Genomic DNA, 21,739 nt, shown 5'->3' with positions numbered 1-21,739 from the left:
ATGTGGGCATTTAATGCTACAACAACAACAAAAAATCTGCTCACTTACCTCCATCCATCTGAGTTTATCACATGTATTTCAATGAGGTGAGGTATGCATCCTCTCCCACGACCCCTCTTATGCACAACACCATGACTCAGTCAAAACAAAGGGTAGCAATCGTTTAATATAAACTAAACCTTTATATACAGCAGATTACTGTAATATTTCCTCCATTTAAGGCTAAAACCAGTAATGACTACAGAAGCATTGAACTGAATTGAAAACATTATTGGCCAAATAGTTTGGCATTGAAGATAAGAAAATGAAAACGAAATGACTACAGATTAATTTTAAGACAATGAATTCAGGTTACATTACTGTACATCTTGTTTTTAAAACCTAAATGCAGTGAAACCTTTGAATGACCCTAAAACAACATGGGACATGGATTGAATAATACAAAATGTAGAATGAATTCAATTTAAATAATAAAATCATACATTTTTGGGAGCAAGTAAACACATGAGGACAGAGCATAGTTTACTTTTAAGGCTGAAAGGTAAATATTTAAATACACAAAGTAATCATTATATATTTGATAATGCCAACAACGAACATGAGTCTGAATTTGTTCTACAAAAAAACCCTGAATTGAGAAGACATGGTAAAATGTCCACTGGGAACAATGCAGAAATCAAAAGTAGAATGATTAAATTAGATGATTTAAATTGCAGAAAAATCCTAATTGAACTACATGGTGATCTTGAAAACCAAAATGAGAATAATACTGGTTTGGAAGTTATGGCACTTCTGTTTCCTCAGTATCATGACGTTAATTCATATCATTACAGGTCTAATACCACCAAGGTCCCTGTCCTAGTACTGATGATTTAAAAACCCGAACTTCAGTTAAAACATTTTTTTTTTTTTAGGTTGTCATAGGGTCACTAAAACCTGACAAAACAAATGTACTCCATATTGTTCAATACCATATCCACATGTCAATTTCACAAACTTGAACCTCAATGCCAATACAAGAATTATAAAATCTAAATAATGATTGTCAAAACTTTCGTACCATTAGCAGAGAAATGGTTATGAAGGTTGGTAAAATAGTAACATAAATATTCACATTCCATTGTTTAAATGTAATTACTATTCCTGCTTTACGTCCCCTAAGTGAGGTCACAGCAGGTAAGCTACTACATAACCCCAATATTTAAATTGAAACACAAATGCTGTACAAACAAAACAGGGCAAATGATAGCATTTCAGTTTTCTATGCTAGTCAAAGTGCATTACAAATGCTTATAACAAAGGCATCATTACAGACTTGAAATCCAGCTGTGTTGATATCACAGTTTCCAACAGATCAAGTAACTGTGTAGGGACTCGGGAGGGCTACTAAAAGTTGCCTTTGAATATCAACATCAGCATTATCAGACAACCCTCAGAGGCAAGTCAAAACACATTCATTTACTGAAAAACAAATCTTAACATTTGAATTCTTAATATACACAATTTTCACTTCTATATTATTAAAGTTAACAGACAAGTGTTTAAGTTAAACATACTAAATAAGAGTAGATGCTGTTGCAAACAACAGACAGGGAAGTACAACAGTCATTTTTCTCTCCTTTCTGAAGAGCTTCCTGGATGGTCATTACATCGTGTTGCAGATTGTTGATTTAGATTGCACTGGTTGCTTTGTATATATATTCAGAAAGAGGAAATAAACAATGCAAAATCTTCAGCGCATGTTATGGACACCGCAAACATACAAAATATACATTTGGTAAAGTGTCAGATACTCTTAAATGTACATTACTTGAAGGTCTCATCAGTTTCAAATGACAACTTCATTTTGAAACAATTTAGTAACTTTCATATGTGCCACAGTTGCAAATAATCTAAAAAGAAAGTGAGACTAATCTGAATGTGAAAAATTAAGCCTGAGAATTACAAAGCAAAATAGCTAGTAATCAGTTGAGATAAACATAACCTAAGATACAGATGAACTGAAAATGTAGCTCAAAGTGTTAAAAATAATACACCATCTAAAAACACACGGTCCCCATTCTCACCCTATTCACATTGAGGCCTTGTGATTCAATATGGCACCACTATAGATAAGCCCTGAAATAAAGTACCTTTTTCTGGTCTACAGAGCGGCTATTAGTAACAGCTGTGACACCTCCTGTATCACGTTGTACTACACTGGACAATTTGTTCAGTAGATATTCAGACTGGCCTTTTACTGGACTCAATATAGACATGAAGGGAACAAGTGGGGACAAAGTGGTCAAATATGTGGACTAGCTTCTACCACAAAACTCTGTTAGATAAAAATCGAAATAACTCAAAATATATTCTCTGAAACTTGAACGATGATCACTTAAACAGTCATCATCCATTCAGAGTTCTTTCAAGTATATGTTAAAACTTCTGAGACAACCAATACTGATTAATGCCAGTATGAATTTGAATTTAAAAGACCATAAACCGATGGTCGAGTATTTATCCCCTCTGGATTAAAATATCATTCATTTATGCAGTATAGTAAAGAGCTGCAATATTCAGAACAGCATAGTGCTGCAATACCAGAACAGCATAGACCTCCAATACCAGAACAGTATAGAATTCAATACCAGAACAGCATAGAGCTGCAATACCAGAACAGCATAGTGCTGCAATACCATAACAGCATAGAGCTGCAATACCAGAACAGTATAGAATTCAATACCAGAACAGCATAGAGCTGCAATACCAGAACAGCATAGTGCTGCAATACCAGAACAGCATAGAGCTGCAATACCAGAACAGCATAGAGCTGCAATACCAGAACAGCATAGAGCTCCAATACCAGAACAGCATAGAGCTGCAATACCAGAACAGCATAGAGCTGCAATACCAGAACAGCATAGAGTTGCAATACCAGAACAGTATAGAGCTGCAATACCAGAACAGCATAGAGCTCCAATACCAGAACAGCATAGAGCTGCAATACCAGAACAGCATAGAGCTGCAATACCAGAACAGCATAGTGCTCCAATACCAGAACAGCATAGAGCTCCTATACCAGAACAGCATAGAGCTCCAATACCAGAACAGCATAGAGCTCCAATACCAGAACAGTATAGAGTTCAATACCAGAACAGTATAGAGTTCCAATACCAGAACAGTATAGAGTTCAATACCAGAACAGCATAGAGCTGCAATACCAGAACAGCATAGAGCTCCAATACCAGAACAGCATAGAGCTGCAATACCAGAACAGCATAGAGCTGCAATACCAGAACAGCATAGAGTTCCCATACCAGAACAGCATAGAGCTCCAATACCAGAACAGTGTAGTTCCAATACCAGAACAGTGTAGAGTTCCAATACCAGAACAGTGTAGAGCTGCAATACAAGAACAGCATAGATCTGCTATACCAGAACAGTGTAGAGCTGCAATACCAGAACAGTATAGAGTTCCAGAACAGTATAGAGTTCCAATACCAGAACAGTATAGAGTTCCAATTCCAGAACAGTGTAGTTCCAATTCCAGAACAGTATAGAGTTCCAATACCAGAACAGTGTAGTTCCAATACCAGAACAGTGTAGTTCCAATACCAGAACAGTGTAGTTCCAATACCAGAACAGCATAGAGTTCCAATACCAGAACAGTGTAGTTCCAATACCAGAACAGTGTAGTTCCAATACCAGAACAGTATAGAGTTCCAATACCAGAACAGTATAGAGTTCCAATACCAGAACAGTATAGAGTTCCAATACCAGAACAGTATAGAGTTCCAATTCCAGAACAGTATAGAGTTCTAATACCAGAACAGTATAGAGTTCTAATACCAGAACAGTGTAGAGTTCTAATACCAGAACAGTGTAGAGTTCCAATTCCAGAACAGTGCAGAGTTCCAATACCAGAACAGTGTAGAGCTCCAATACCAGAACTCACATAAGGTTATGGTTAATAGGAGTAAGGTTGAAGGTAAAGGGGGATACCTAGTCAGTTGAGGATTAGCTGTGTTGTATGTCCAGAACCTACTCGATGCCTACCTCATGAATTGTAACAGACTGCTATTGAGATGTCTAAGCCAGTGGCTCGGAGATAATACGCTGCAGTGTCAGTGGAATGTAACTTGCCAATAAAAGTCTTAACAAACAGAGAGAACCTGCAAGAAAACTATAGTAGAAATAGGGTTTGAAGGTTCCTATTTTGAGCTAATGATTCTGTACCTGTGTGCAAGCTATATGTCGGCCAGTCATATCAAAGAGAGGACGGAAACCGTACATTCCTCCTAACAGTATATCAGAATCTGTTTTACACCATTGCATAGAAGCCTATCTCCTGTAGTGATTGGGCGCGTCAGCGAACATGTACTTGAGTCTGTACGCTTCAGCCAGGAGAAGGCCCACTTCCTCATTCCCCCAGTGGATTGTGGGAAGGTTCTGGAGTAACATGAGAAGACCCTGGAAAGCCAAAGACACATTTGATAACATTAATACCATGTTTGGAACCGGGTGGGTGGAAGTGTGTAAATAAACCCTGGTGGGCCTCAGTCACAATCTGCAAGTGTCATGAACACCGAAATATGCAGATCTGTTTTTAATGAGAGCTTTTCACTGGAGGGGTCAGGTCATACAACATGTTTTACACATTTTCAAATAGAAAGTACTTGAGTATTGTTCACTCAAACAAATCTCAAGAAAGGATAGAATTAATTGTACCTGAAAATCGACCATGGAGAGGATCTCTTTGCGCCACTCAATCAGGAAAGCAGCACAGACGTAGAGGTGAAAGTGGGAGAAGCCCTCTTGTTCAGCCTGCAGGGATACACGACTGGTCAGCATGTGTAGAACACGTACAGATCATCTCTGTAAATCACTCAGACATTCAGAACTAAACACAAAGGTTTCAATGCACATATCTATCTGTGTCTAGGGAGTATTTCCTAGCCACCGTGCTTCTACACCTGCATTGCTTGCTGTTTGGGGTTTTAGGCTGGGTTTCTGTACAGCACTTTGAGATATCAGCTGATGTACGAAGGGCTTTATAAATTTAAAATAAAATAAATGAATTTGATTTGATTTTGTGTGTGTGTGTGTCACCTGATAGGTGTCCCAGAGGCGTATGGTGCAGCGTAGAGGCAGCTCTCTCATCAGCAGGTTGTTCATCCAACGAAAAGCAAACTGCAGGTACTCCACCTCATACCTCTTAAAGTAGTTGTGTATGTCCTCTGTGAGAGAAAAGGGACACAGTCACACAGCGAGTAGAGAAAACACAGAGAGGATGAAAACTGACCCTGAGGCCATCTGAAAATTATGGGAGACTGGAGATCTACTTTCATATGAATTAAAAGGTAAGATCTTACCCCAGATACGCGGTAACAACATGAGGAGATCATATCTCACCATCGATTCTGCTGACCAATTCTTCCAAAGCTTTCACATTGTTCTGAATCCCTGGCTGAGCAAAAGTGTAGTTGTCCTGCACAGATTAAACAACAATATCAACAACATGTCACCAGGAGGATTTTATTTGTGATTGTAAAGGGGAGGGGGAGGGGTGAGGGGTGGTTGCTGCTGGAGACAACAGTGGGTCAGAATGAAGACCATAAGAGCAGATGCAGTAAAATAACTGACTAACATTACTAACCTGTATTCCGTCCAGCAGCTTGGTCATGCACCAGAAACTGTCTGCCTCAATGTTCCTCTGGGTGTTAAGAGGCAGGGAAGCTACGTCAAAATTCTCCACATCCTCCTCTGTGGATGTAAACCCAAACGATCAGTGCACGGTCATTGAAACACAACCCTACTTCCAGTTCACTGAGGCAGGGGTGTCACTCATTTCCCTGCGGGCCGTATTCGGTCTTCACCGAGGGCACTTAAAGATGATTATTTTTTCTTGACGTAAAAATGTGCACAAAAAAAAGAGGAGTTTTGGCATTTTCGATGCTCCCTGACTGCCTAGCTTTCGTTTCGATGACTGTCATCTAGCTGGACAGAGTGAAGAGACTGTAAAGTAGATGACTGTTAGGAAGCTATACAGGGTGAAGAGACTATAGATGACTCTTATCTATCTGGACAGAGTGAAGAGACTATAGATGACTCTTATCTATCTGGACAGAGTGAAGAGACTATAGATGACTCTTATCTATCTGGAAGAGATTATAGATGACTCTTATCTATCTGGACAGAGTGAAGAGACTATAGATGACTCTTATCTATCTGGACAGAGTGAAGAGACTATAGATGACTCTTATCTATCTGGACAGAGTGAAGAGACTATAGATGACTCTTATCTATCTGGACAGAGTGAAGAGACTATAGATGACTCTTATCTATCTGGACAGAGTGAAGAGACTATAGATGACTCTTATCTATCTGGACAGAGTGAAGAGACTATAGATGACTCTTATCTATCTGGACAGAGTGAAGAGACTATAGATGACTCTTATCTATCTGGACAGAGTGAAGAGATTATAGATGACTCTTATCTATCTGGACAGAGTGAAGAGACTGTAAATGTAGCTACATTATCATTTCTACAGTTTCCATTTGGTTTTAGTCATTTCAATGTCGATTGAGACCGTTTTCCCGGGAGGGAGACAAAGAAAAAGTATTACTCAAACCCAATTAAATTTGCTCCACGGGTGGTTTGATAAAAAAATAGATATATTTGAGTTTGACATGTGCACTAAGGGAAGCCGACTGGTTTGTAATGCTGACAAATAACCAGACAGGAAAAATGTATGCTTTAATCCTTCTGTATGTAATATAAAACAAGATAATTGGACACCCTGTCAAAAGGATTCAGAGGTCATTTTCCTTTCATATGGACAAGCCTCATCTGGTTGGACAGAAATCTATGACACCCACCAGAGGAGGTTCTTGGGAAGAGCTATAAGAGGACAGGCACATTGTAATGGCTGGAATGGAATAAATGACACATGGTTTCTATAGGTTCGATGTGTTTGATACCATTCAATTTATTCCATGCCAGCCATTACACTGAGCCCGTCCTCCTCTACAGGTATAGGATCTTAATTTGATCGCTTTTGTTGCTGAGAATTGTTTACTGCACAGGAGGAAATGCAAACTTGTAGTGTATTCGTGGGTTAAAATGGCTTCTAAAGTTTGTAATTTCCACTTTAAAATGTCAGACTTGATTTGCCCTAACAAAAAATGTATCAAACCCTACAAAAAAATCATTATCCTCCAGCCAAACCTACCAACAAATTCGGAGAGGAAGACAACAAAGAATGGAGTGACCAAGTCATTGATTCCCTGGACGTAGCCGCTGGCTGGATGGCGGATAGCCCAGATGAAGAGGATCCTCTCAAACACCTGATTGAACACATGAAGGCACAGACAGGACAGGATTCAAGCCAAAGTGAAATGTCATGTCTATTACGTTGTAACAAAACTTCTCTCCAGAATATCAAAAAGTGGAATTGGCAGACTGTCCATCCAAGCCAGGCAACTAGTATGAAGACCTGAGAGAGAGAAGCTCACCTCTTGCACAGTGGGCTGCTGGAAAAGTGGAATTAGTGGATTTGTCCTCGGAATATCGATGTGGATCTGTGGAAACAAAGCACGGGCTACTTAAACACTGACTCACTACAGTAGGATTATTCTACTTAAACACTGACTCACTACAGTAGGATTATTCTACTTAAACACTGACTCACTACAGTAGGATTATTCTACTTAAACACTGACTCACTACAGTAGGATTATTCTACTTAAACACTGACTCACTACAGTAGGATTATTCTACTTAAACACTGACTCACTACAGTAGACAGGGCTACTTAAACACTGACTCACTACAGTAGACATATTCTACTTAAACACTGACTCACTACAGTAGGTAGGGCTACTTAAACACTGACTCACTACAGTAGGCGGGGCTACTTAAACATTGACTCACTACAGAAGGCAGGGCTACTTAAACACTGACTCACTACAGTAGGCAGGGCTACTTAAACACTGACTCACTACAGTAGGCATATCCTACTTAAACACTGACTCACTACAGTAGGCAGGGCTACTTAAACACTGACTCACTACAGTAGGCATATTCTACTTAAACACTGACTCACTACAGTAGGATTATCCTACTTAAACACTGACTCACTACAGTAGGCATATTCAACTTAAACACTGACTCACTACAGTAGGCAGGGCTACTTAAACACTGACTCACTACAGTAGACAGGGCTACTTAAACAAGGACTCACTACAGTAGGCGGGGCTACTTAAACATTGACTCACTACAGTAGGATTATCCCACTTAAACACTGACTCACTACAGTAGGTAGGGCTACTTAAACACTGACTCACTACAGTAGGCGGGGCTACTTAAACATTGACTCACTACAGAAGGCAGGGCTACTTAAACACTGACTCACTACAGTAGTCAGGGCTACTTAAACACTGACTCACTACAGTAGGATTATCCTACTTAAACATTGACTCACTACAGAAGGCAGGGCTACTTAAACACTGACTCACTACAGTAGGCAGGGCTACTTAAACACTGACTCACTACAGTAGGCATATCCTACTTAAACACTGACTCACTACAGTAGGCAGGGCTACTTAAACACTGACTCACTACAGTAGGCATATTCAACTTAAACACTGACTCACTACAGTAGGCAGGGCTACTTAAACACTGACTCACTACAGTAAGCAGGGCTACTTAAACGCTGACTCACTACAGTAGGCAGGGCTACTTAAACACTGACTCACTACAGGAGGCATATTCTACTTAAACACTCACTCACTACAGTAGTCATATTTTACTTAAACACTGAGTCACTACAGTAGACATATTCAACCTAAACACTGACTCACTACAGTAGGCAGGGCTACTTAAACACTGACTCACTACAGTAGGCATATTTTACTTAAACACTGACTCACTACAGTAGGTAGGGCTACTTAAACACTGACTCACTACAGTAGGCGGGGCTACTTAAACATTGACTCACTACAGAAGGCAGGGCTACTTAAACACTGACTCACTACAGTAGGCAGGGCTACTTAAACACTGACTCACTACAGTAGGCATATCCTACTTAAACACTGACTCACTACAGTAGGCAGGGCTACTTAAACACTGACTCACTACAGTAGGCATATTCTACTTAAACACTGACTCACTACAGTAGGATTATCCTACTTAAACACTGACTCACTACAGTAGGCATATTCAACTTAAACACTGACTCACTACAGTAGGCAGGGCTACTTAAACACTGACTCACTACAGTAGACAGGGCTACTTAAACAAGGACTCACTACAGTAGGCGGGGCTACTTAAACATTGACTCACTACAGTAGGATTATCCCACTTAAACACTGACTCACTACAGTAGGTAGGGCTACTTAAACACTGACTCACTACAGTAGGCGGGGCTACTTAAACATTGACTCACTACAGAAGGCAGGGCTACTTAAACACTGACTCACTACAGTAGGCAGGGCTACTTAAACACTGACTCACTACAGTAGGATTATCCTACTTAAACATTGACTCACTACAGAAGGCAGGGCTACTTAAACACTGACTCACTACAGTAGGCATATCCTACTTAAACACTGACTCACTACAGTAGGCAGGGCTACTTAAACACTGACTCACTACAGTAGGCATATTCAACTTAAACACTGACTCACTACAGTAGGCAGGGCTACTTAAACACTGACTCACTACAGTAAGCAGGGCTACTTAAACGCTGACTCACTACAGTAGGCAGGGCTACTTAAACACTGACTCACTACAGGAGGCATATTCTACTTAAACACTCACTCACTACAGTAGTCATATTTTACTTAAACACTGAGTCACTACAGTAGACATATTCAACCTAAACACTGACTCACTACAGTAGGCAGGGCTACTTAAACACTGACTCACTACAGTAGGCATATTTTACTTAAACACTGACTCACTACAGTAGGCATATTCTGCTTAAACACTGACTCACTACGGTAGGCATATTTTACTTAAACACTGACTCACTACAGTAGGCATATTCTACTTAAACACTGACTCACTACAGTAGACAGGGCTACTTAAACACTGACTCACTACAGTAGGCATATTCTACTTAAACACTGACTCACTACAGTAGACAGGGCTACTTAAACACTGACTCACTACAGTAGTCAGGGCTACTTAAACAAGGACTCACTACAGTAGATATATCCTACTTAAACACTGACTCACTACAGTAGGCAGGGCTACTTAAACACTGACTCACTACAGTAGGCATATCCTACTTAACCACTGACTCACTACAGTAGGCATATCCTACTTAACCACTGACTCACTACAGTAGGCATATTTTACTTAAACACTGACTCACTACAGTAGACATATTCAAATTAAACACCGACTCACTACAGTAGTCATATTCAACTTAAACACTGACTCACTACAGTAGGCAGGGCTACTCAAACGCTGACTCACTACAGTAGGCAGGGCTACTTAAACACTGACTCACTACAGTAGTCATATTCAACTTAAACACTGACTCACTACAGTAGGCATATTCTGCTTAAACACTGACTCACTACGGTAGGCATATTTTACTTAAACACTGACTCACTACAGTAGGCATATTCTACTTAAACACTGACTCACTACAGTAGACAGGGCTACTTAAACACTGACTCACTACAGTAGGCATATTCAACTTAAACACTGACTCACTACAGTAGGCAGGGCTACTTAAACACTGACTCACTACAGTAAGCAGGGCTACTTAAACGCTGACTCACTACAGTAGGCAGGGCTACTTAAACACTGACTCACTACAGTAGGCATATTCTACTTAAACACTCACTCACTACAGTAGTCATATTTTACTTAAACACTGAGTCACTACAGTAGACATATTCAACCTAAACACTGACTCACTACAGTAGGCAGGGCTACTTAAACACTGACTCACTACAGTAGTCATATTTTACTTAAACACTGACTCACTACAGTAGGCATATTCTGCTTAAACACTGACTCACTACGGTAGGCATATTTTACTTAAACACTGACTCACTACAGTAGGCATATTCTACTTAAACACTGACTCACTACAGTAGACAGGGCTACTTAAACACTGACTCACTACAGTAGGCATATTCTACTTAAACACTGACTCACTACAGTAGACAGGGCTACTTAAACACTGACTCACTACAGTAGTCAGGGCTACTTAAACACTGACTCACTACAGTAGGCATATCCTACTTAACCACTGACTCACTACAGTAGGCATATCCTACTTAACCACTGACTCACTACAGTAGGCATATTTTACTTAAACACTGACTCACTACAGTAGACATATTCAAATTAAACACTGACTCACTACAGTAGTCATATTCAACTTAAACACTGACTCACTACAGTAGGCAGGGCTACTCAAACGCTGACTCACTACAGTAGTCATATTCAACTTAAACACTGACTCACTACAGTAGGCATATTCTGCTTAAACACTGACTCACTACGGTAGGCATATTTGACTTAAACACTGACTCACTACAGTAGACATATTCTACTTAAACACTGACTCACTACAGTAGACAGGGCTACTTAAACACTGACTCACTACAGTAGGCATATTCTACTTAAACACTGACTCACTACAGCAGACAGGGCTACTTAAACACTGACTCACTACAGTAGTCAGGGCTACTTAAACAAGGACTCACTACAGTAGATATATCCTACTTAAACACTGACTCACTACAGTAGGCAGGGCTACTTAAACACTGACTCACTACAGTAGGCATATCCTACTTAACCACTGACTCACTACAGTAGGCATATACTACTTAAACACTGACTCACTACAGTAGGCATATTTTACTTAAACACTGACTCACTACAGTAGACATATTCAAATTAAACACTGACTCACTACAGTAGGCATATTCTACTTAACCACTGACTCACTACAGTAGGCATATACTACTTAAACACTGACTCACTACAGTAGGAATATACTACTTAAACACTGACTCACCAGAGTGGATAGCATTGGTTGTTAGGATTTAGTGCTTTGATGACTCATGTATTACCTGTCTATATGTGTCTTTGTAAGTTTCGTCTGTCCTGGAGTGGTAATACTGTTCAATGAAGCCAAAGTACTCGTCTCTCTTCCTCTTCAGCACCAGGTCTCTGCGCTCCATGTTGGCTGGGAGGTAACCCTACCATGACAGAGAGGACGACAATGAAAGAGAAGAAAAGAGGATATTCTCTTGAAGATGTGAACAGTCCCGGAACAGGGTAGAAGAGTGATACGAGTCAAGGGTCAATACTACAGTCAAGATTATGTAGATCATATCACAACAAATACCCAACGTGTGTGCAGTTGTCATATATAATACACTTAGTGTACGAAACATTAAGAACACCTGCTCTTTCCATGACACAGACTGACCAGGTGAAAGCTTTGATCGTTTATTGATGTCTCTTGTTAAATCCACTTTAATCAGTGTTGATGAAAAGGAGGAGACCTGGTTAAAGAAGGGTTTATAAGACTTGAGACATGGATTGTGTCTGTGTGCCATTCAGAGGGTGAGTGGGCAACACAAAAGGTTTAACTGCCTTTGGGTATGGTAGTAGGTGCACCGGTTCGTGTCAAGAACTGCAACGCTGCTGGGTTTTTCACGCTCAACAGTTTCCCGTGTGTATCAAAAACACACGGGGGGGGGGGGGGTCAATTATCATACTCCTTGTGTGTGATCTCCTACCTAGTCAAAGGTCATCATGGTACTTACAGAGAGCAAGTCAAAGGTCATCATGGTACATACATTGGGATGTCAAAGGTCATCATGGTACTTATAGAGAGCAAGTCAAAGGTCATCATGGTACTTACAGAGAGGAGCCTCCATGTAATGGGCCTCACTTCTCGTGGAATACCTGACCAGCTGTGCTTCCGGAGCTCCTCTGTGGATCACAAGGACCAGGAGATAGAATGAGAATACAGTACATACATTGTAAACACAACATTGGCCTTGTATTAGTTATTTCAATCTATAAGGTGCAGTTTATTCTCACCAAGGTCGGTGTTAGGACAGGACAGAAGGTATTTGAATTTGTCCAATCGGCTCTTGTCTCGCACTGTCATGATTGGGGCCCCCGAGGAATTTTGGTCAGAGATTCTGGCGACTAACGGGATGATAGGACGAACTGGGAGAGACTGTTGCTTCTGCAGGGTGGAGCGCACTGTGGAGGAAGAGACCCAGAGTGGAGGATCATGGGACAAGTCGCAGAGAGCAGACTAATCAACAATATCAGTTTTTAGTTGATAATGAGAAGTATCTTTAATACATCCACATGGGATATGAACACTAAATGCAAAGACATGTTTCCTAAAATACACCCCACCCCTGACTTTAGTGTCCAGTGTCCACATTACCTGTATTGGTGTTGAGCAGGGCCTCACTGCTGGACTTCACCACAACTCTGCCATTGACCTGTCCACCGTCTGCGTCCTCCTCCTGCTGAAGACAGCTCTCTGCTGTTGGGGGAGCCAGCCGGTCTGCAGGCCCCGTGTCTGGCTCCCTGGTGGTGTCACTGGGTTGTTGTAAAGGAAGAGGAGGCACCTGGTGCACGGAGTGCAGGGCGGACGGGAGAGATGAGGGGTGAATGGGAGCTAACAAGTCCTCATCGTCCTCGTCATCAATGTCCCAGGCGTCGTTGGTGCTACGGGCAAATTCGTGGAAACTAGATGCTTTTTTAGACTTGAGATTGTTTCCCTTGGGAGTGTCTTTAGGAAACCTGCAGAGAGAAAAAAGGCGGAGGAAAAAAATGTAATCTACGTGTCTCTGATACAATGAAGATACCATTGAGTATCTACAGCACTCTCATGGTAAAGACAAGACGATGCATTGACAACATACAATATAAAAAGGAACAGCTGACCAAATGGCATAAAAAAGGCCAACAAAACAAATAGCGTAAAAAGAAAGACCAATGTGTTACGCCTCGAAACACACAGACGACGTCGTTACGCACAACAGTACGCAACAGTACGCAGCATCATCTGGATGTTTCTACAACGACGTCGTTACGCACAACAGTACGCAACAGTACGCAGCATCATCTGGATGTTTCTACAACGACGTCGTTACGCACAACAGTACGCAACAGTACGCAGCATCATCTGGATGTTTCTACAACGACGTCGTTACGCACAACAGTACGCAACAGTACGCAGCATGATCTGGATGTTTCTACAACACAAGTTCCGATGTTCACCTCCTGCTACCGTTTCTGTTAAGCCGTCTACAGCGGACAGTTTGACTGCACACCGAGTTCGATAAATCCATTGTGTGTGTGTGTGTGTGTGTGTGCACCACACCGAACGCGCACAGCAACTGCCTCTGCCTCTGCAACGCACAATGCTGCAAGGCAAACGCAGCGTTTCATTGGAAATGAATGTTATTCTGGTGTACCAAACAAACAAAAAAATGCAATGATGCTGTCGGTGTGTTTGGAAGCGTTAACGTGGCACAATCAAACCAACAGTGCCATTCTCATCCACACATGTTCAAGGGCTTCTGGCAATATAGACACGAACATCCACGATCTAAAGTAAGCATACAAATAGAAATGAAACATTTTTTAAATGCTGAATGAAGGGTGAAAAAGAATCCCTGCGGGCTGCATGCAGAGCACTTACGTGCGGTGGATTCTGGGGTCAAGGGGAGGATGCTGTGCTCCATAAACTGGCTGTATACTGTAGAGGAGAAAGAGCAGTGGCCTAGCAGCACTTCACTGGGAGCACGTGGGCTCACTGAGGCCTCTTTTCATGTTTTCATTGACAATGTTGGCCATTATTGCGGACTCATTATGAATTTGCCAGGTTCATAAAGCATAGACTCTCCAGAGCAACCACTATGGGCAGACAGAGGACTTCATTTTTTCTTATCCCCCAGACCCCCCCCCGTCAAATATGAACCTCTTCTCTTCGGGTTTTGGAAAATGGTACAGTAGGAGTACAGCTGTAACACATTATGTGACGTGAGGCGACAGCCTTAGTGACACCCCATGGAGAGTATCCACTCACCACCGATCTGATGATGCTACAAGACCTGAGACCTGCAACACACAGTCCAACGGCCCCCCGTGTGTCTGTCTCCCTTTGAGTTTCTGACGTGAACTAAGCTCGGTTGGAGAAGAAATAGCCCTACTGTTGTAGATGACTAAATTAGTCAAGTTACTGGATCTTTAAAACGGCAATCAGCAGTTAAAACAAGAACAAAGCCTCACTGTTTCGGTAAGAAGATGAGGGATGGGGCTGGAGAAATGTACCCACTCTTTAAATTCAAGGACTGACCATCCATTATATCAACATTATAGTTTTAAGCATGAGGCAATAGATTTTAATGCTATTTATTTATATTTAACACAATAATAGCTCATGTTGTAGTAAAGTGGCTCATCAGCTGGGTCTTAGGAGGATATTGTAGGATATCGACATGATCTAGTAACCTTTGAGTAGACTATTCATTTGTACAATGGCAATAACCCTGTCTGGTTGGTATCTCATAACAGCTTATTACATAGCTTGTTCTGTCAGGTATTGGGAACAATGTTACTTCCTGTTCTTGGCACTAGGGTTTGCATTGTGGCTACCACCAAAGACAACACCCAATCCTTAGAGACCACTCACATTACCTTGGCACCTGCCTCCAGAGATGAGACACATTGTGTTAATTTCTGTCAATTTTCCCAGCCATAAAGAGGCTCCACAAGAAAGGCCATATGCCAATCTATTTGGTAATACTGTATTGGGGACGTTTCTGAAGTATTTTCTCAGTCTTTCCTGCTTATCCTAGATGTCAACATTCACCCATTACAGACCACCTGACATGTTGTTTGGACATATGGTAGCCAAGACAAAGGCATGAAGATTACCTCATGAGCTCCAATGTGCAACAAAGACCACCACTTCCGTATTGCCTAAAGGGAAGGTTTATGTTTATTGTCATGAGTCTTGTCCTGGAGGCAGAACTGAGCGATTCCCCCATAGAACAGCTGCAAAGTCAAAATTGGCTATACTGTAAAAATGTATGAAAACAAGAAAATAGCTTTTTGGACTTAATTTAAGGTTAGGGTTAGTTATTAGGTTTAGCAGTGTGGTAAGGTTTAAAATACGATTGTATGACTTTGTGGCTGTGCCAGCTAGTGACCACTCGGCACAGCGGCCCCCAGAACAAGATTCATGGCGAAAAATGATAACCTGCGCACAACGGCTTCATAAACTAGCTATCTATCAAACAAGGTTAAGCATGTGTTTTTATTAACATTTAATGACACTGTAATTACGCAAAACCAACGCTACGATGCCCACTAAAATACAGAGTTAACTCATTATCAGAATACACATTTATAATCTTAAAAATCACGAAAGATTATTCATCATTAACGAGAGGGAGAACTGAAACATACCTTCCTGGAACCTTCGCGTTTTTCCTCCAGAAATTAATTATGTTGTCGGTGGCCATGCTCGGTTAATGCAAATCCCCTCAGTCTAACACGGCGCGCAGTTCTACAAATGTACAAAGCATTGGAGAAGATTTTAGCGTTTCAGATTCGATATACTAAACCGGCTTGTCTTTGCAGCAACCAACAATAAAAGTTTTGACGTGTGTCAATAATGTCCTTTTGTTGCAATTGCCGATACCGTATAATACAGAACGGTGGAGGTCGCCATCTTGGAGTACATTAACATGGACGTGTGATTGGCGGACGGGTCTAACAGGTGCATAGACACTTACCAATAGGAATACTATAGCGAAAGGAAGTCAACCTTCTCTGAACACGCGTCTTCCATCATGTTATAATTAAGTAATAAGGCCCGAGGAGGTGTGGTATATGGCCAGTATACTGTTCTTTGTCACAATGCAACTCTGAGTGCCTGCATACAGCCCTTAGCTGTGGTACATTAGCCATATACCAAACCCCCGAGGTACCATATTGCTATTATAAACTGGTTACCAACTTAATTAGAAAAGTAACAATAAATGTTTTGGCATACCCCTGGTATACCACAGCTTTCAGCCAATCAGCATTCAGGTCCTCGAACCACCCAGTTTTTAAATTATATTATAAACTGGGTGGTTTGAGCCCTGAATGCTGATTGGTGGACAGTATATCAGTATATCAGACCGTATACCACGGGTATGACAAAACATGTATTTTTACTGCTCTAATTACATTGGTAGCCAGTTTATAATAGCAATAAGGCACCTCGGGGGTTTATATGGCCAATATACCACGGCTAAGATCCAGGCACTTATGCGTTGCGTCACGCATAAGAACAGCCATTAGCCGTGGTATATTGGCCAATATACCACGCCTCCTCGGGCCTTATTGCTTAAACATGCAACAGTTTAGATAAAGGGGGAAACAAACATTTGGCTTTGTTATTATTACTGTATAATAATATTAAACGAGCTAGCCTACTGAGGCCTACCCTCGGCCAGTGTTCACCAATGCATTTTTGACAACGTCATGTTTGAATCTGTCCATAGGTCTACCATCCATATTCATACTGTACACAGTTTGGGATTATACCCTGTAAAGAGTTTTTATTATAGGCTAATGACTATATGATCTGCTAGGCCCACTGTGTAGGTGAAGATCAGATATAGCTCACACGGAAGTGATTGCATCATACATTGCCACATTCTGCTGAAGTCTAAAAAGGTTTATCAGATTTGTTTTTGGTCAGATTTGGTCAATTAGATTGTGAAATTTATAGAAATACAAGGCTATTGCTTCCAGTTATATCACTAATAAGATTATACTTTATGCTTAATGGTTATTACTTTGTAAGGGACGGTGTTATTTTTCCAAACAGAAACCAAACAGCATCAGTCTTTCCCCTAGAATTTGTTTCAGCAGCAAGGGTAAAAAAAAACACAGATGTTATTGTCACGCCCTGGTCTTAGTATTTTGTGTTTTCTTTATTTATTTGGTCAGGCCAGGGTGTGACATGGGTTTATTTTGTGGTGTGTTTTTGTATTGGGGTTTTTAGTAGGTATTGGGATTGTGGCTGAGTCGGGTTGTCTAGGAAAGTCATTGGCTGCCTGAGGCGGTTCTCAATCAGAGTCAGGTGATTATCGTTGTCTCTGATTGGGAACCATATTTAGGTAGCCCGGGTTTCACTGTGTGTTTGTGGGTGATTGTCCTTATGTCTGTCGTGTAGTTGTTTGCACCAGTATTTGGCTGTTTCGGTTTTCACGTTACGTTACGTTTATTGTTTTTGTATAGTTTGTGTTTTTTTCTTCATTAAATATGTATCGAACTAACCACGCTGCATTTTGGTCCGACTCTCTTTCAACGGAAGAAAACCGTTACAGTTATGCCTTTTTAGCTGTGCCAGCTAGGGTGGGGTAGGGGGGTGCATTGTTACTAGTGATAGCGCAATGACATGCTAGCTGTCATTGAGCCAACAACTATCCATTTAAAAGTGTGTCTTGGCACAAATATATACAGTGCCAGTCAAAAGTTTGGACACACCTACTCATTCCAGGGTTTTTCTTTGTTTTTTAAACTTTTTTTCTACATTCTAGAATAACAGTGAAGACATCAAAAATATGACACATATGGAATCATGTAGTAAACAATATATTTTATATTTGAGATTCTTCAAAGTAGCCACCCTTTTCCTTGATGACAGCTTTGCACACTCTTGGCATTCTCTCAACCAGCTTTACTTGGAATGCTTTTCCAACAGTCTTGAAGAAGTTCTCACATGTACTAAGCACTTGTCGGCAGATTTTCCTTCGACTGCAGTCCAACACATCCCACACCATCTCAATTGGGTTGAGGTTGGGTGATTGAGGAGGCCAGATCATCTGATGCGGCACTCCATTCTCCTTCTTGGTCATATAGCCCTTACACAGCCTAGAGGTGTGTTGGGTCATTGTCCTGTTGAAAAACAAATGATAGTCCCACTTTGTGCAACCAGATGGAATGGTGTATCCCTGCAGAATACTGTGGAAGCCATGCTGGTTAAGTGTGCCTTGAATTCTAAATAAATCACAGACAGTGTCACCAGCAAAGCACCCCCACACCATCACACCTCCTCCTCCATGCTTCACGGTGGGAACCACACATGCGGAGATCATCCTTTCACCTACTCTGCGTCTCACGGCGGTTGGAACCAAAAATCTCATATTTGGACTCATCAGACCAAAGGACAGATTTCCACCTGCCTAATGTCCATTGCTTGTGTTTCTTGGCCCAAGCAAGTCTCTTCTTATTATGGTGTTGTTTAGTGATGGTTTCTTTGCAGCAATTTGACCATGAAGGCCTGATTCACGCAGTCTCCTCTGAACAGTTGATGTTGAGATGTGTCTGTTATTTGAACTCTGTGAAGAATTTATTTGGGCTGCAATTTCTGAGGCTGGTAACTCTAATGAATTTATCCTCTGCAGCAGAGGTAGTTCTGGGTCTTCCTTTCCTGTAGCGGTCCTCATGAGAGCCAGTTTCATCATAGCGCTTGATGTTTTTGAAGAAACTTTCAAAGTTCTTGAGATTTTCCCGATTGACTGACCTTGACGTTTTAAAGTAATGATGGACTGTCGTTTCTCTTTGCTTATTTGAGCTGTTCTTGTCATAATATGGACTTGGTCTTTTACCAAATAGGACTATCTTCTGTATACCAACACTACCTTAACACAACACAACTGATTGGCTCAAACGCATTAAAAAGGAAAGAAATTCCACATACGAACTTTTAACAAGGCACACCTGTTATTTAAAATGTATTCCAGGTGGCTACCTCATGAAGCTGGTTGAGAGAATGCCAAGAGTGTGCAAAGCCGTCATCAAGGCAAAGGGTGTCTACTCTGAAGAATATAAAATCCAAAATATATTTTGATTTGTTTAACACTTTTTTTTTTAGTTAATATAGGATTCAATATGTGTTATTTCATAGTTTTGATGTCTTCACTATTATTCTACAACATAGAAAATAGTAAAATGAAAAATAAATAAAACAGTGTCCAAACTTTTGACTAGTACTGTATTTTCTAAAATATTACATGATGTTATTCTACAGCAGTGGGCCTCCGCTGCTAAATGAATATAGGGGAAACACTGAGCATCAGTTGCATTGACTTTGATTACTGCAAAGCAAAAAACACTCATTTTGTTGACCTTGTTCCCCATTTCCAGGTTCTGCATTGTGTTCTTATTACCACAAGAGGGCAGACATTTACTGGTGGTAAGTAGCTGTGAGCTTTCTAGAAACAGGTTGAACCACTCTATTTACTGTCAATTGTTGATATGCCAAATCGTTTGTAGATTTTGTTTTGGCTTAGGTAGCTCAGTCGTCACACACTTCCTTTTGTTTGCTCCGAGATCATAGCAGTGTAAGCCAGTGAAAGTAAATAGTGTGTAGATTAGCGTTACTCAGAGTTGTAGGCTATTGTTAATTCCATTTCCTTTAATACAGCATATTGTTTCTCAATGGCTTTCACAAAACATGTAAATTACAATGCTCTTTTATATTTAAATGTAGGGAAATGAGAATTGTGCATACATAAATAAGCTGGTCTTTCCACATCACCTTATATTTGAATGTCAGGTAGACTCCTCCGTCTGTTTGCTTAGGGAAATGTCAGGTAGACTTCTCTGTCTGGTTGCTTAGGGAAATCACTGCAATCTTCCTCTTCTTTTCTTTCTTCTGTTGACGGGCTTCAACTGGCAAAATGCAGGTAGACTGTTTTTACTACCTACTGTATTATGTTTTCTGCAATAACTGTTTATTTATCGGCCACAGTGAGAAGAGTAGCGTAATGTGTTTGTTATGTGTGTTTTAGGGTCATTTATGTATCGTTCTCAGACTAACTTCGTTCTTGACTGTGCCTCTGCCTGACTCAGTAGCCTACTCTCTATGTAAATCAACTGGGTCAACTTTTTGAAAACTTTCAGAAACTTTTTTTTTTCTCTCTCTCTCAAACAGGTCTTGTGATCTCTTTCCCTCTTTTCTTTTGGCATGGGTTAACTTGATTAACAAAAACATGGTTGGGAAGAATGTCACAAGACATGACAATAAGTAACTCTGTTTTCTGAAATGAGAGACTGTTAATGGTGCCTGAGGCAGAATGAGGCTCCACACTAAGTCAGTTTGAACTTCAGAGGGATACAGGAATATGTGTTATAACGACCTTGGGAGAATATGAGGACATATTACTCATGCTGCTTATTTTTTAAGGTCTGTGACATTTTACCATATTATGAGAACATATTTAGGCCTACATGTATAATATAATATGAACAATCAGGCCTTTGTAAGCCTTTCAAAGTTCCATAAATGTCACAGAATCACAACCAAGATGTGTTCTTTCAAATTTTATTTTGCGGTTTAGAGACAAAATCTATACAGTACCAGCTGTTGCTAAATGGCACATTGTATTGTGTAGTTCAGCCAGGGTTGTGGACTTTGGACAAACCCTGGGACTTGGGATGGGATTTGTTTAAGTGGAGTGTTTGGTCTTCTATAAAGAGGTGCATTCTGTATTTTTTTTTTCTTTGAGGAGAGCTTTACAGCCCCCAGACATATTTGGGTTTGTGTGACCCCCTTGTTTTACTCTCGCGTCCCCTCTGAAAGAAAAGCATTGAGACTTTTTCTTCATGAATGTTTAAGTAGCAACAAAACCACTCCGACAGCATTCTTTCAGGAAATAACGTTTTCTTCTTCTATCCTGTTAG

At 40.7% G+C, this 21,739-nt stretch overlaps 1 protein-coding gene across 2 annotated transcripts; it reads right to left on the bottom strand.

Moving 5' to 3' along the window:
- Window positions 1–146: 146 nt before the first annotated feature.
- Window positions 147–16,754, bottom strand: LOC109869267 (TBC1 domain family member 22B). 2 transcript variants are annotated; one of them, XM_031804055.1, is made up of 13 exons: window positions 16,463–16,744; window positions 14,691–14,747; window positions 13,425–13,786; window positions 13,064–13,231; window positions 12,882–12,952; window positions 12,082–12,210; window positions 7,498–7,563; window positions 7,215–7,329; window positions 5,639–5,745; window positions 5,395–5,470; window positions 5,092–5,219; window positions 4,711–4,806; window positions 147–4,452 (listed from the first exon to the last, which is right to left on the bottom strand). In XM_031804055.1, exons 1-13 carry the CDS (start codon window positions 16,516–16,518, stop codon window positions 4,324–4,326), a joined length of 1,560 nt encoding a protein of 519 aa, XP_031659915.1. In that variant the 5' UTR covers window positions 16,519–16,744; the 3' UTR covers window positions 147–4,323. The 2 variants fall into 2 exon arrangements, with proteins under 2 accessions (XP_031659915.1, XP_031659916.1); XM_031804056.1 differs by lacking the exon at window positions 14,691–14,747 and having other exon boundaries at window positions 16,463–16,754.
- Between the last annotated feature and the right edge of the window lie 4,985 nt (window positions 16,755–21,739).

The sequence above is a fragment of the Oncorhynchus kisutch genome, linkage group LG24 (genome assembly GCF_002021735.2).
Source record: "Oncorhynchus kisutch isolate 150728-3 linkage group LG24, Okis_V2, whole genome shotgun sequence".
In the NCBI taxonomy this organism is placed as follows: domain Eukaryota; kingdom Metazoa; phylum Chordata; class Actinopteri; order Salmoniformes; family Salmonidae; genus Oncorhynchus; species Oncorhynchus kisutch.
Note: the sequence above shows the minus strand (reverse complement) of the source record. Positions and strands in the feature narration are given on the sequence as shown.